Genomic DNA, 15,189 nt, shown 5'->3' with positions numbered 1-15,189 from the left:
TCTCCCCACTCGTGGAAGTTGGATCAACTGGGCTTGATTCTATGCTGACTCTCAATGAATACAACGCAAATCAAGTCTATAAATGTACCCATATTTCCCATGATAGCCTTCAAATATTTAAAGAGAAAACAAAAGTTAATATTTACTGAAAATTTACTCTGTGTCTGGGGCTGTTCTATGTGTTTTATGTGTAAAAGTATATTTAATCTCTCTGGCAACTTTAAAACAGACTATTACCTTTTCCATTGTGCAAATGAGGAAACCAAGTCTTGCAAAGGTTATACAATTAATGGTGCAACCAGAATTTGAATCCAGATTCGCCTGGCTAAAACAAAAAGGCCTTGTTTGTTTCCCTTCTCTCTGCCACACCATGTCTTTCATCAATTTGTAAATATGTAACATGATAAAAATAAATATAATTATAGCAATAGCATTATTAAGGGTTTTGTTTAATCTTAAAATATATAGATGTTTAATTCTTTAGCATGGCAGTAAGAAAGTATGAGATCATCATTACACCCCAGTTTTGATCATTTATAAACAATTTTAACTTTGAATATGTTTCAATTCTAACGTAAACATTTGGACAGGTTCAAAATGAAGACCGATTCTAAAATGTCAGAATTATTTTAATCATTAAACTATCTGGTTCAGAATTATAACTATGTTACAATTGTTATGATTATTGTGTTTCATAGCATTACTCTGAGACACAGTATAATATTACATTATAGTTCATAAACCATAGTACTTATTTTCAGATATATCATACTTTTGTATTCAAACCACAGTCCTACAAATAAAAGGATAATCAAAATTACAATTTTCCATTAGTCGACACAAAAAGTCAATGTAATCTGACTTAATATCTATCTCTAGCCCCAACCTCTCCCCGAATTTAACTCATACGTTCAGCTGTCAACTCAACCGGTCTACTCAGAGGTCCAGAACTGAACACTGAACTCTTAACATGTCCAGAACTGAATTCTCTATCTGCCCTTTCCACTCCTTAACAAGCCCACTCCTCCTGCAGTCTTCCTTACCTTAAAACAGTGGCGGCTCCATTCTGCCAGTCACGTAGTTCTCTTACATCCCACTGTAAGTCTGTCAGCAATTCCTGGTCATCCTCCAAAATACATCTCACATCTACTTCTCCCTACTTCCACTAGAGCCATTCTGGTCCAGGCCACCATCACATCTCACTTGGACTACTGTAATAGCTCCTAACTGGTTTCCTAACACCTACAGTCTATCCTTGATGTAACAGCCACTAGTGATCCAAATGAAACGTCAGTTCATGTCAATCCCCTGCCCAGAACCATGGGCTTCTCAGCTCATTCAGAGTAAAACCCTACCTGACCTGGCCCCCAGGTACTTCTCTCCTGTTCTCTTCATATCTGCTATTCCTAGAACACACAGATGTGAGCTCACCTCAGGACCTTTGTACTCACTGTTCCCTCTACCTAGAACGTTCCTCTTCCAGATATGCAACATGGCTTGCTCCCTCACCTCCTTTGGTTCTCTGTCCAAATAACACTTTATCAGTAAGGACACTATTTTTTTTTGGTCCCTGCCCACCAAAGTGTAAACTCCACAAAAACATGTTTGTTCACTACTATACTCTCAGATTCTAGAAGAATGTTTGGTTCATGGCAGATGCAAAATTATATCTAAATGCTTTTGTCAATTTCAAGGAAAGGGGGAAGAAAACAGTTCTAAGAGAAATAAGTTGAACATAACTATAATATTTGTTAGTACTAATATTGATAACAATATCTGAATTATATTAAACAATGACAAAGAAAACATAGGGTAGCTTTTCCGTAATGTATCAACATAACCAAAAGGCAAGGTAACAGATACAGCAGGCTGTAATTTTTTCTTTTTAGCTCTTAAAATGCCTGACAGAGCCGAAGGTAGCCATATACTTTAAAACTGTTCTAAAAAGTTAGATTTCTTCCCAAAGCAACTGTTGAAAAAAAAAAGCAATGCCATTTTTGGGCTTTCACATAGCTCATTATCAAAATTCACTACTATTTTATATTATTGTAATAATAAATGGCAACTGTTGTCACCAATTGTAAAATAGCACTGTACACAGAGGAACCCGCGTCTAACTATTTTTAGGAGCTAACACAATTAGCTCAAGAACTGTTACACTGGGCTTCCCTGGTGGCGCAGTGGTTGAGAATCTGCCTGCCAATGCAGGGGACACGGGTTCGAGCCCTGGTCTGGGAAGATCCCACATGCCGCGGAGCAACTGGGCCCGTGAGCCACAATTACTGAGCCTGCGCGTCTGGAGCCTGTGCTCCAAAACAAGAGAGGCCGCGATAGTGAGAGGCCCGCGCACTGCGATGAAGAGTGGCCCCCGCTTGCCACAACTAGAGAAAGCCCTCGCACAGAAACGAAGACCCAATACAGCCAAAAATAAATAAATTAAAAAAAAAAAAAGTCTCTAATATTCTATTAAAAAAAAAAAAAAAGAACTGTTACACTGAAGCGGAAATATGTGATTTGTGGATGCTTGTGGATATGAGTCCCTCACTATTCTCCAATTTCTATTATTTATAGATTCAGATAAGAAGGAATAAATAAGCATAACTTTAAGGGAATGATGATACAGGAATGAAGCATGCAGGTGAATAGAGCTCATAAAAATGTAGAAAACAGAGAAAACACTACAGCTTTGAAGATGATTTAGGGATACATAATTTGATGCTTCAAGCAGAGATAATGTCAAACACACTGCATTAGTTGATTTCTAAATATACCTAAGCACCAGATTCAATTTTTAAAAACTTAAACCATTCCTGAGAAAGAAAACCAGACTATCATACTAAAAAATATTAATAAGTAGCTATCATCCACTAATTTTGTATGTATCTATTAAAACTCCCTAATTAATCAGAAACACGTTTGTGATATACTAAAAGAAAAAAGTGTGATATAAAATTATATATATATAATAGCATTACAATTACGTATTTAAAAAGACAGACATGGCTACGTAGAGTAGAAAAAAGGGTTAGACGGTAAAACAATAAACTATTAATAATAAATTTTATTAGGATGGTGGGAGTGATTTTTACTACAGATTTTAAAAGATTATATTAATAAATACTACTTTATAGTTCAAAACTTGCAGTATTGTTTTTAACATAATCAATTGTAGGAAAAAAGCTACAAGAAGAAAAAGATGTCAAAATGTACTTTTTACACCTACTTACAACAGTGATCAATTACGATGTTGTAATGTATACAAAATTGTTTGTTCTAGTATTTATATTATAAAAGCCATCCCCAAAGAACACCCTCAGCCGCATTCGATGTTATCACCAGTGGGAGGGAGGGGTGAAGAGACAGGTACTGTGCCACGAGCTGGACATCTCAGTGGCCACGTTATTTACGCTGGGACCTGTCTGGCGTGTCCAGCACATGAGCACCGTCCTCTGTGTGTGCTGCATCAGGTGTGTTGTGACAGAAAACGTTTGACACCCCTGTATCACAGTGTCACTGAGAAAAGTGAGCAATTGCTTTTTTTTACTTACTTTCCCATTGCTGACAACACCTATTTCTCCAGGACGCAATTTAAGTACATCTTGACAGAACAACTGGTGAGTTCGAAAAATATTCACTCCGATGGTATTATATTTTTTCTCAAAAGCATTTTTATCCATTCCCTAAGGTATAAGTTAAGAATGATAAAACCAGTAAGAGAACAGTAAATACATTAAATAATTTTTTGAACATAGCCTACTTTAACATATTAGTATAAAATTTAAAATTATATTGACTTGTGATTTTAAAAAATACTATTTTGTTCCGAAACCACATTTAAAAAAAGAATCCTTCTTTGGCAAGGCAATTACAATATCTGTAAATCCTGTTACAAGCAGATACAGTTTGCTACTCATTCTTCGAGAATTTTGGGTGGATTACTGATTAGTAAAATGCTAGGAAACATCAATTTAAATAAAATTTAACATTAAACAATGAAATACAATGTTTATTAAATTCTGAATTCAGTACCTCCATTTTGGTGTGTTCAATTAAAAAAAAATACTGTTTAAAATAGAAATACTCTGCTCATTCCATTATACCAATCCCATGAAACCAATTTAGTAATAGTGCATTTAAATTCTGAAATACAAAAGTAATCTTCTCCATCTCAGTGTGTATCAAACTTTAATATGCATACAAATCACCTGGGTGCAGATCCAGGGAGGCCCTTACATTCTGACTTTCTATCGCGTTCCTGTTACTCCTGCAAGGTCAGAAATGTTCCCCTGCGCTGTCCAACACACAGCCACAGATGGGTACTGAGCGCTTGAAATGTGGCTAGTATGACTGAGAAACTGAATTTAAATTTAATTTAATTTAATTTAAGTTTAAAATAGCCACATGAAGCTAGTGGCTACAGTATCAGACAGTGTAGCTCTAGATCTTTATTTCCAAAACCTCTGTCTCAGTCAACCCCTCTCTGACCACAAGCTGCTGACCTTCCAGCTCATTCATCCCAGTGTCACCAGACCAACCATTACTCAACCCTTTAGTCCACTGACCCTACCACTTATTTACTGTCCATCACACTTTCCATAGTATCATTTTCCTCCTAACCAAGTTAGATCCCAGAGCCCTTTACTATAACAAAAACATTCCACGCTCAGCTCCCTTGGATGCTTCCCCTCAATTATATTCACCTGGCAAAACCTCAACTCTGGTTAAACACAACTCTGCTTACTCTGCAACTGGATCCGAACAGCGTTAGGACAGCTGGAGAAAAACATGCAGCCAACATTGATCTCACTTTCAATTTATGGTCATTAACCTCAAGTGGGCCCTCCGAAATCTTACTATAATGTTTTTAATTCACTTTCTCACTCGCAGAATAAAAGAAAAATATTTGACATTTTCTCCTCTACCCTCGAACCTCTAAGAGCACCTACTCCCATTCTAATACTTAGCTAATGACTTGACTTTCTTTTGAGAACAAAATCAATCAGAAGTAAAGTACTCATCTTGCTACCACCAAATAAATCTACCCCATTCTTAAGCCAATACTTACAGCTTGTGCACTGGATCCCAGCACCTCTTACCTACACAAGAACTATCCTCCCACTTTGCTCCGCTCCATATCATCTTTTCTTGTGTTCCTCTACATGTTGGAATGTTCCAGGGCTCTTTTTCAGTCCCTCTGTTCTCCAACCCCTGCCCCACTCACTTCCAAGGTATTTCATCCAGTTTCTTAGCTTTAAATTATATATAATGTTGATGACTCTCAAAACAAAACAAAACAAAACATTATACCCTCCATTGATTCCTACACTTATTTACTAAATTGTCAACTCAACATCTCCACTTGAATGTCCAACAGGCATCTCCAACTTAACACATACAAAACTTAACTCTTGATCCCCTATGTATCCAAATCTTCTCTTCATCAGGACTTCCCCATCTCAAAAAAAAGACACCACAATTCTAGCTGTTCAAGCCAAAATCCTTGAGTATTACTTTCACATGTCACATACAATTGTCAGCTAATCAAGCTGACTACAGTTGTAACAAATATTATGTATACACCATCTCACCACGTCCACCACCAATATCTACTCCAAGACACCATTATTTCTTACCTGGATTGTTGCAATAGCATTCTAATTGTTCATCCTATTTCCACTCTTGTTTACCTACTATCAAATCTTCACATGGCACCCAGAGTCATCTTTTTCAAGATTATTTATCTCACAAGATTCCTCAATGACTTTCCATTATACTCAGAAAAAATTTCAATTCCTTACCATGGCCTATGAGTGCTTGAAATATCTGGGGTTATGTTTGTGAACTCATTTCCTACTAGTCTCCCCATCACTCTACTTTGGTCATGATGACCTTCTACCTATACCTCAAACCTGGCAAGACTGTCTCTGTGTCAGGCCTTTAGACCTGCTGTGTTCTGAACCTGGTATATTCTTCTCTGTAAGAAAGCCTGTAGACTTTCCATGGCTTGACTTCTCATTTCATTCATAGCTCCGCTCAAACATCAGCTCTTTACAGATGCCTTCCCTTGACCACTCCAGCTAAAAGAGCATCCCTCAAACTGTTTACTTTCTTATATTTCTTTATATCTTTCCAATACCACTTACCTGGTCTTTCCCATTACAATGTAAGCTCCATAAGAACTGGGACTCTATCTGCCTTGTTCATAAGTATTATCTCCATTGTCTGGTAGACAATCAATAAATATTTTTTGAATGGATTAATGAATCTTTCTTCCAGAGGATCAGCTTCTGTCTTTAGAATTTTCCCTGTACTGGACCCCTTGAGTGAAATAACTGAGGATTATTCACATAATCCTTTAACTCCTAATTCTTCACATAAGTACATATCCTAACTAGAATGCCTTTAACTTTAAGGATCATGAAGTAGTAGTTGAAATATATGAAATTTGATTTATTAAGTGCCTCTATGCAAAGCTGTATCACGTAACATGCATCTTTTCCCACTGTAAAGGAAAGTTTATTATCCCCGTTTGATTATACTTAATGATTTTTTAACATGATATCTCCAAGCACACTGACTTATACTTTTGAAGTATGCAAGATACTTATTTATTATTTCAAACAAATAGCTACTGACCTCAGTAAGGAATGTTTTAATTTTATCTCCAGAGTAAATAGCTGTAGCAGTTTCTTCCTCTGCCAGTTTCCTGAGAAAGTTTCTCAAAAAGCTGTTTTTCAGTGTAAGAAAAGCTGCCAGAATTCCTCTGGAAATAGCTGTGTTATCTTCATGTATTTTTGATGTAGGATTATAAATAACTCCCAACCGACCATGAACACTTATTTCCTGCAAAACACATTTATAGGTGAAAAATATCAGTATCTTACCTATCCTTTTACAACTGAACTTTCTTCTTTCCAATTAAGTTTGCTCGCTTTACCATACAACATCTTTCACTGTCTTCCTGTTCAATGTATTGAATGCGGTATACCACTGAAATAGTCTAAAAACAATCATTTTAGTAACTAATTCTCTCCTCTTAGCATCATGATTCTTTTGGCCTCTTTTTGTATGTGTGTGTGTAAACTAACACACATAAAAATGCACAAAATAAAACTGTAGAGCTCGTGAATTAACCCACAAAATATCGCCCAGGTCAAGAAACAGAGCACTGCCAGCAACCCAGACATCTTTATATCCCCTGCCAATTACTTCACCTTCCCACTTTCCTAAAGACAACCACTATCTTGTCATTCATAGTAATAACATTCTTGCTTTTCTTTATATTCTACCACCTATGCTTTCATCGTTAAACATTTAATCTATTTTGAACGTCATATGAATGTAATCGTACACTATATATTCTTTCGTGCTCTTTTCCCATTCCACATGATTGTGAGATTCACCAACACTGTTTTGAGTAGCTATAGTTACTTTTTTTTTTGTACCATACAGAATTCCATATGAATATGCTCTCCTTTATCCATTCTACTGACGCTAGACCTTTGAATTTTTTTCACTTTGGCACTCTACAAACACAATATACATATCTTCAACTTTAGAAGATGTTAAAGAGGTTTTCAGAATAGTTGGACTAATTTTTACTCCCACCAGCAACATATGAAAGTCCCACTACCCCAGAGCCTCATAAACATTTTGTATTATCAGATTTTTAAATTTAAATCATTCTGGTGGATGTGTAAAGATATCTCATTAGGTTTAATTTGCTTTTTCTTATCACTAATGATATTAAACATTCTTTAACATGTTCATTGGCCTCTTTTCTGATTTGTCTGTTGAATCTTTTGCCAGTATTTCATTGGAGATAATTACCTTTTATGTACTGAGTTATAAGGGTTTCATTTCTAAGACTTGAGTGCTTTTTTGGTTATCCGTATGCAGATAACTTCTGCCAGTCTGTGGCTTGCCCTTTTATTCTCTTGCTGGTGTGTTCTGACAAAAAACAGTCCCTAATTTCAAAGTAGTTGAATTTACTGGTATTTTTCTTCATTGCTACTGGGTTTTGTGTTCTGTTTTACAAATCTTTCCCTTCTCTCAAGTCCTAAAGATAACCTTTGTTACCTTTGAGAACCTTTATTATTTTGCTTTCTATGTTTAGATCTCTATCCATTTGGAATTGATTTCTGAGTGTGATGTGAAAAGGAGAAAGTTTAAGAGACCACCCTTACTGCTCTTTAAGTTCAACTCTATCACAAAGCACGTGTAGTATATACATGGGTCTGTTTCTGGATTCTCTATTCTTCTTTCACTGCTCTGTTTTTCTATCCAAATTGTTTTCAGTTATATAGCTTTATGAAATATCTTGATACCCAGCGGAGCAATTATCCTACCTTCCTCTTCTTGAAGAGTAACTTAGTTATTCTTGGTCCTTTGAATCTCTATATAAATTTGAGAACCAGCTTGACAATTTCCATAAAACACGCTCAGATTCATATTGGAATTGCACCTAACCTATACATCAATTTGGGGAGAACATCTTTAAAATACTGACTCTTTCAATTCATGATTATGGTATATGTCTCCATCCATGTAAGACGTCTGAATTTTCTCTCAATATTTTATTGTGTAAAAGTCTTAAACATATTATGTTACAATTATTCCCAGCATTTGATATTTTTGATACTATTATAAGTGATATTTTTATTTAAAATGCATTTCTTATTTGTTGCAATGCTTAGACTTAATTCTGGTATACTGACCTGTTAGGCAGCAACCTGGTTAAACTAAAAAATGAATTCTAATAATTTTTTGTGGATTTATATGTATTTTCTGTATAAACAATTTGGAAAAATGACAGTTTTAATTTTTCCTTTTTGATTTTTATACTGTTTATTCCTTTATTCACTTGTTTAGGATTTTTGCACCTATGTCCATGAGTAAGAGCGGCCTACAGTTTTCCATTCTTATATAATGCCCTTTTATGCATTTGGTTTTGAAGTAATGCTGACCTTGTACAATGACTTGAAGTGTATTGCTTATTTTTCTATTCTCTGGAAAAAAATTTGTGTTAGATTGATGCTTTGTACAGTTTACTAGTATGGTCATATAAGTCTGGGGTTTTCTCTTTTGAATATCTTAAATTACCGATTTAATTCCTTTGATAACTAAAAATGCCTTCTTCCTACCTCTGTCATGTCCACAGAATCTTGAGTAACATCCCCTCTTTCTATCAGAGCACTGATTGATTGGGTCTGCTTCTCCATATTTCTTGACCAGTTTTACCATGTGTTTCTATCAATTCTATTAGTCTTTTCAAAGAACCAAATTTTGGCTTTGTGGACCTTAACTACTGTATGTCTTCTATTTCATTACTTTTTGTTCTTATCTTTATCTTCCTTTTCCTTTACTTTCTTCGATAGAAGTTTAAGTTGCTGTTTTTAAATTTTAAGATTTGTGCTTAGATGACTGATTTTTCAACCTTTCTTTTTTCAGATGTAACATAGTTTTAGTTGTATCTGTCAAGTTTTAATGTCATTCAAATCTTAATTCTTTCAAAAAATATTTTCAAATGTGCATTTTTGTATTAACAGGTTACACAGAAGCATTTCTTAATTTCCAAATATACAGAGATGTTCTAGTTTTCTTTTGGTGATTGATTTCTAACTTAATTACACTGTGGTCAAAGAATATACAGTTGATCTTTCAACAACACAGGCTTGAACAGCATGGGTCCACTTAAAAACAATTTTTTTTCAGTAGTAAATACTACAATATTACATGATCTGTGGTTGGTTGAATCTGCAGATGTGGAACCTTGAATACGGAGGGCTGACTATAAGTTATAAGTGGATTTCTGACTGCTCAGAAGGTCAGTGCCCCTAACCCCTGCATTGTTCAAGGGTCAACTGTACTTTGTATAATTGAAGAAGATATAACAATTGTGAATATTTATGCATCCAACATAGGAGCACCTCAATACATAAAGCAAATGCTAACAGCCATAAAAAGGGAAATTGAGAGTAACACAATAATAGTGGGGGATTTTAACACTACACTTACACCAATGGATAGATCATCCAGACTGAAAATTAATAAGGAAACACAAGCCTTAAATGACACATTAGACCAGACAGACTTAATTCATATTTATAGGACATTCCACACGAAGCAGCAGAAAACACTTTCTTCTCAAGTGCACAGGGAACATTCTCCAGGATAGATCATATCTTGGGTCACAAATCAAGCCTCAGTAAATTTAAGAAAATTGAAATCGTATCAAGCATCTTTTTGAACCACAACGCTATGAGATTAGAAATCAGTTACAGGAAAAAAAACTGTGAAAAACACAAACACATGGAGGCTAAACAATATGCTACTAAATAACAAGGAGATTACTGAACAAATCAAAGAGAAATAAAAAAATACCTAGAAACAAATGACAAAGAAAACACGACGACCCAAAACCTATGGGATGCAGCAAAAGCAGTTCTAAGAGGGAAGTTTATAGCAATACACTCCTACCTCAAGGAACAAGAAAAATCTCAAACAACCTAAACTGACACCTAAAGCAACTAGAAAGAACAAACAAAACCCAAAGTTAGTAGAAGGAAAGAAATCATAAAGATCAGAGCAGAAATAAATGAAATAGAAACAAAGAAAACAATAGCAAAGATCAATAAAACTAAAAGCTGGTTCTTTGTGAAGATAAACAAAACTGATAAACCTTTAGCCAGACTCATCAAGGAAAAAAGGGAGAGGACTCAAATGAATAAAGTTAGAAATGAAAAAGGAGAAGTCACAACTGACACTGCAGAAATACAAAGGATCATGAGACTACTACAAGCAACTATATGCCAATAAAATGGACAATGTGGAAGAAATGGACAAATTCTTAGAAAGGTACAACCTTCTAGGACTGAACCAGGAAGAAATAGAAAATATAAACAGACCAATCACAAGTAATGAAATTGAAACTGTGATTAAAAATCTTCCAACAAACAAAAGTCCAGGACCAGATGGCTTCACAGGTGACTTCTATCAAACATTTAGAGAAAAGCTAACACCTATCCTTCTCAAACTCTTCCAAAAAACTTCAGAGGGAGGAACACTCCCAAACTCATTCTACAAAGCCGCCTGATACCAAAAACAGACAAAGATATCACAAAAAAGGAAAATTACAGGCCAATATCACTGATGAACATAGGTGCAAAAATCCTCAACAAAATACTAGCAAACAGAATCCAACAGCACATTAAAAGGATCATACACCATGATCAAGTGGGGTTTATCCCAGGAATGCAAGGATTCTTCTATATACGCAAATCAATCAATGTGATATACCATATTAACAAATTGAAGGATAAAAACCATACAATCATCTCAATAGATGCAGAAAAAGCTTTCGACAAAATTCAACACCCATTTATGATAAAAACCCTCCAGAAAGTAGGCATAGAGGGAACTTACCTCAACATAATAAAGGCCACATTTGACAAACCCACAGCCAACATCGTTCTCAATGGTGAAAACTTGAAACCGTTTCCACTAAGATCAGGAACCAGACAAAGTCGCCCACTCTTACCACTATTCAACACAGTTTAGGAAGTTTCAGCCACAGCAATCAGAGAAGGAAAAGAAATAAAAGGAATCCAAATCGGAAAAGAAGTAAAACTGTCACTGTTTGCAGATGACATGATACCATCCATAGAAAATCCTAAAGATACACCAGAAAACTACTAGAGCTAATCAATGAATTTAGTAAAGTCGCAGTATACAAAATTAATACACAGGAATCTCTTGCATTCCTATACACTGACAACGAAAGATCAGAAAGAGAAATTAAGGAAACAATCCCATTTACCATTGCAACAAAAAGAATAAAATACCCAGGAATAATCCTACCTAAGGAGGCAAAAGACCTGTATGCAGAAAACTGTAAGATACTGATGAAAGAAATCAAAGATGACACAAACAGATGGAGAGATATACCATGTTCTTGGACTGGAAGAATCAATACTGTAAAAATGACTATAGTACCCAAAGCAATCTACAGATTCAATGCAATCCCTAACAAATTACCAATGGCATTTTTCACAGAAATGGAACAAAAAATTTTACAATTTGTATGGAAACAAAAAAGACCTCGAATAGCAAAAGCAATATTGAGGGAAAAAAACAGAGCTGGAGGAATCAGGCTCCCTGACTTCAGACTATACTACAGGGCTACAGTAATCAAGACAGTATGGTACTGACACAAAAACAGAAATATAAATCAATGGAAAAGGCCAGAAAGCCCAGAGATAAACCCACACACCTATGGTCACCTAATCTATGACAAAGGAGGCAAGGATATACAATGGAGCAAAGACAGCCTCTTCAATAAGTGGTGCTGGGAAAATTGGACAGCTACACGTAAAAGAATGAAATGAGAACACTCCCTAACACCATACACAAAAATAAACTCAAAATGGATTAAAGACCTAAATGTAAGGCCAGACGCTGTAAAACTCTTAGAGGAAAACATAGGAAGAACACTCTTTGACATAAATCACAGAAAGATCTTTTTTGACCCACCTCCTAGAGTAATGAGAATAAAAAGAAAAATAAACAAATGGGACCTAATGAAACTTAAAAACTTTTGCACAGCAAAGGAAACCATAAACAAGATGAAAAGACAACCCTTAGATGGGAGAAAATATTTGCAAATGAAGCAACTGAGAAAGGATTAATCTCCAAAATATACAAACAGCAGCACATGCAGCTCAATATCAAAAAAAAAACAAACAAACAACCCAATCAAAAAATGGGTGGAAGATCTAAATAGACATTTCTCCAAAGAAGACATACAGATGGCCAACAAACACATGAAAAGATGCTCAACATCACTAATTATTAGACAAATGCAAATCAAAACTACAGTGAACTATCACCTCACACAGGTCAGAATGGCCATCATCACAAAATCTACATGCTGGAGAGGGTGTGGAGAAAACGGAACCCTCTTGCACTATTGGTAGGAATGTAAATTGATACAGCCACTGTGAAGAACATTATGGAGGTTCCCTAAAAAACTAAAAATAGAACTATCATATGACCCAGCAATCCCACTACTGGGCATATACCCTGAGAAAACCATAATTCAAAAAGAGTCATGTACCACAGTGTTCACTGCAGCACTGTTTACAATAGCCAAGACATGGAAACAACCTAAATGTCCATCGACAGATGAATGGATAAAGAAGATGTGGTATATACATACAATGGAATATTACTCAGCCATAAAAATATTACTCAGCCATGAAACTGGGTCATTTGTAGAGATGTGAATGGACCTAGAGACTGTCATACAGAGTGAAGTAAGTCAGAAAGAGAAAAACAAATATCGTATATTAACGCATATATATGGAATCTGAAAAAATTGGTATAGACAATCTTATTTACAAAGCAGAAATAGAGACAGACGTAGAGAACAAATGTATGGATATCAAGGGGGAAGGGGGAGGTGGGATGAATTGGGAGATTGGGATTGACATATATACGCTATTGATACTATATATAAAACAGATAACTAATGAGAACCTACTGTATAGCACAGGGGACTCTACTCAATGCTCTGTGGTGAGCTAAATGGGAAGGAAATCCATAAAAGAGGGGATATATGTATACGTATAGCTGATTCACTTTGCTGTACAGTGGAAACTAACACAACATTGTAAAGCAACTATACTCCAATAAAAATTTTAAAAAAATAGTTATTACTGATGCAAAAAAGAAAAAGAAAATTTCATGAGATTTGCTTTATAGCTTAGCATCTACAAATGTTTTTTAAATGTTACATTTGTGCTTTGCAAGAACATATACTATGCAATGTGTACTTTTCTATCAATATCCATTAGGTCAGGTTTGATTATTATATTATTCAAATATTCTATACAGCCCTACTGATTTTCTGTGTACTTGGTTTACTTGTTATTGAGAGAGGTATGTAAAAAAATAGTACAAACGGGGGGCTGGTAGTCCAAGATCAGTGTGCCGCATGGTCAGGTGCTGGTGAGGACCCTCCTCTGCACTACATTCTGCCGATTTCTCCTTGTATCCTCACATGACAGAAAGAGAGTGGGCTACCTCTCCGACCTCTTCTTGTAAGAGCAATAATCCCATTTATGAGGACTCCACCCTTTTGACCTAATTACCTCCTAAAGGCCCCACCTCCAAATATCATCACATTGAGGATTAGATTTGAACACATAAATTTTGGGGGGGACACAAACATTCAGTACATACACACTATCAGACCTGTAAATGTATGTCCAACTGCAAGGACTAGCAAAGAATATATAGGTCATGAATCACAGAAGACATGTAGGTTTTTCTTTTCCTGGGCAAGGTAACCCATTCTACATGGAGAAAGAATTTGAATTCCTGTCTTCATCTCCTTAGCACCATGTTCTAACCAAGTCAAGGTACTGAAAATGTTAACATGAAGGGAAATAAAGATTTAATGCATGTTCTTCATATTGCTTTCTCAAAATTACAACAAATTAGAATTTTTGTAGTAAGAGTGTCTAAAGACTCACCAGGTGATTTAATGCATTAAAAAGCAGTTTTCTCCCAGATGGTTTGTCAAAATCAGCAATAATCCAGAAAGTAACTGAAGAAATTACATCATCTGAAAGTTTCAAACAGTTTAGTCAAACTAATTCTTCTTAAAATCAAACTAAAGACAGGGACATTTCCAGTTAACAAAATACATAAAAATAATAACAATTTTTTAAACGAATCTTTCTGAAAATAAGCAAATATTGGTAAAAATTACATACACACAGAGTGAAATACACATAAAAATGTTAAAAGAGTAATAAGCTTTATATAAACTCAGATACCAAAAAGAAAGAATAGTCCCCAAGAAACACATCTGTGAGATACTTTTGCCAGTAGGGAAAACTGTATCATGCTTATCAAAGTTCTACTGTTGCCAAGCAAAAGTGCCTTCCAGCTACACTTGTAAAAAATAATGATATTTATACCTCACATATATGTAAAACTAGATACAATAAATTATTAGCAGATATGGAAAACAGCAATATTTATTAGCTTATGATTCATGTATTTCAAAAATTCTGGCTATTATTAACTTGGCCTAATTCACATCATCTTATGCCAACGTCAATGCAATTCTTGTTTCAGAAACATCTGAAAATTTGGAAGCCACAAGAAGAAATAATTTTTAAT

General features: G+C 35.2%; 1 protein-coding gene across 1 annotated transcript in view; it reads right to left on the bottom strand.

The window, feature by feature from the left end:
• Positions 1-15,189, bottom strand: part of UGGT2 (UDP-glucose glycoprotein glucosyltransferase 2) — a 172,103-nt gene that overhangs the window by 64,389 nt on the left and 92,525 nt on the right. Inside the window, exons 20-22 of the mRNA XM_061170577.1 lie at positions 14,535-14,626; positions 6,637-6,843; positions 3,549-3,680 (exon numbers count right to left, since the gene is read on the bottom strand). Of these exons, the coding sequence (XP_061026560.1) occupies positions 3,549-3,680; positions 6,637-6,843; positions 14,535-14,626 (431 nt within the window). The remainder of the gene's footprint in view (positions 1-3,548; positions 3,681-6,636; positions 6,844-14,534; positions 14,627-15,189) is intronic.

This window comes from Eubalaena glacialis, chromosome 16 (assembly GCF_028564815.1).
Source record: "Eubalaena glacialis isolate mEubGla1 chromosome 16, mEubGla1.1.hap2.+ XY, whole genome shotgun sequence".
Classification (NCBI taxonomy): Eukaryota; Metazoa; Chordata; class Mammalia; order Artiodactyla; family Balaenidae; genus Eubalaena; species Eubalaena glacialis.
This window is presented reverse-complemented; position numbering and strand designations above follow the sequence as displayed.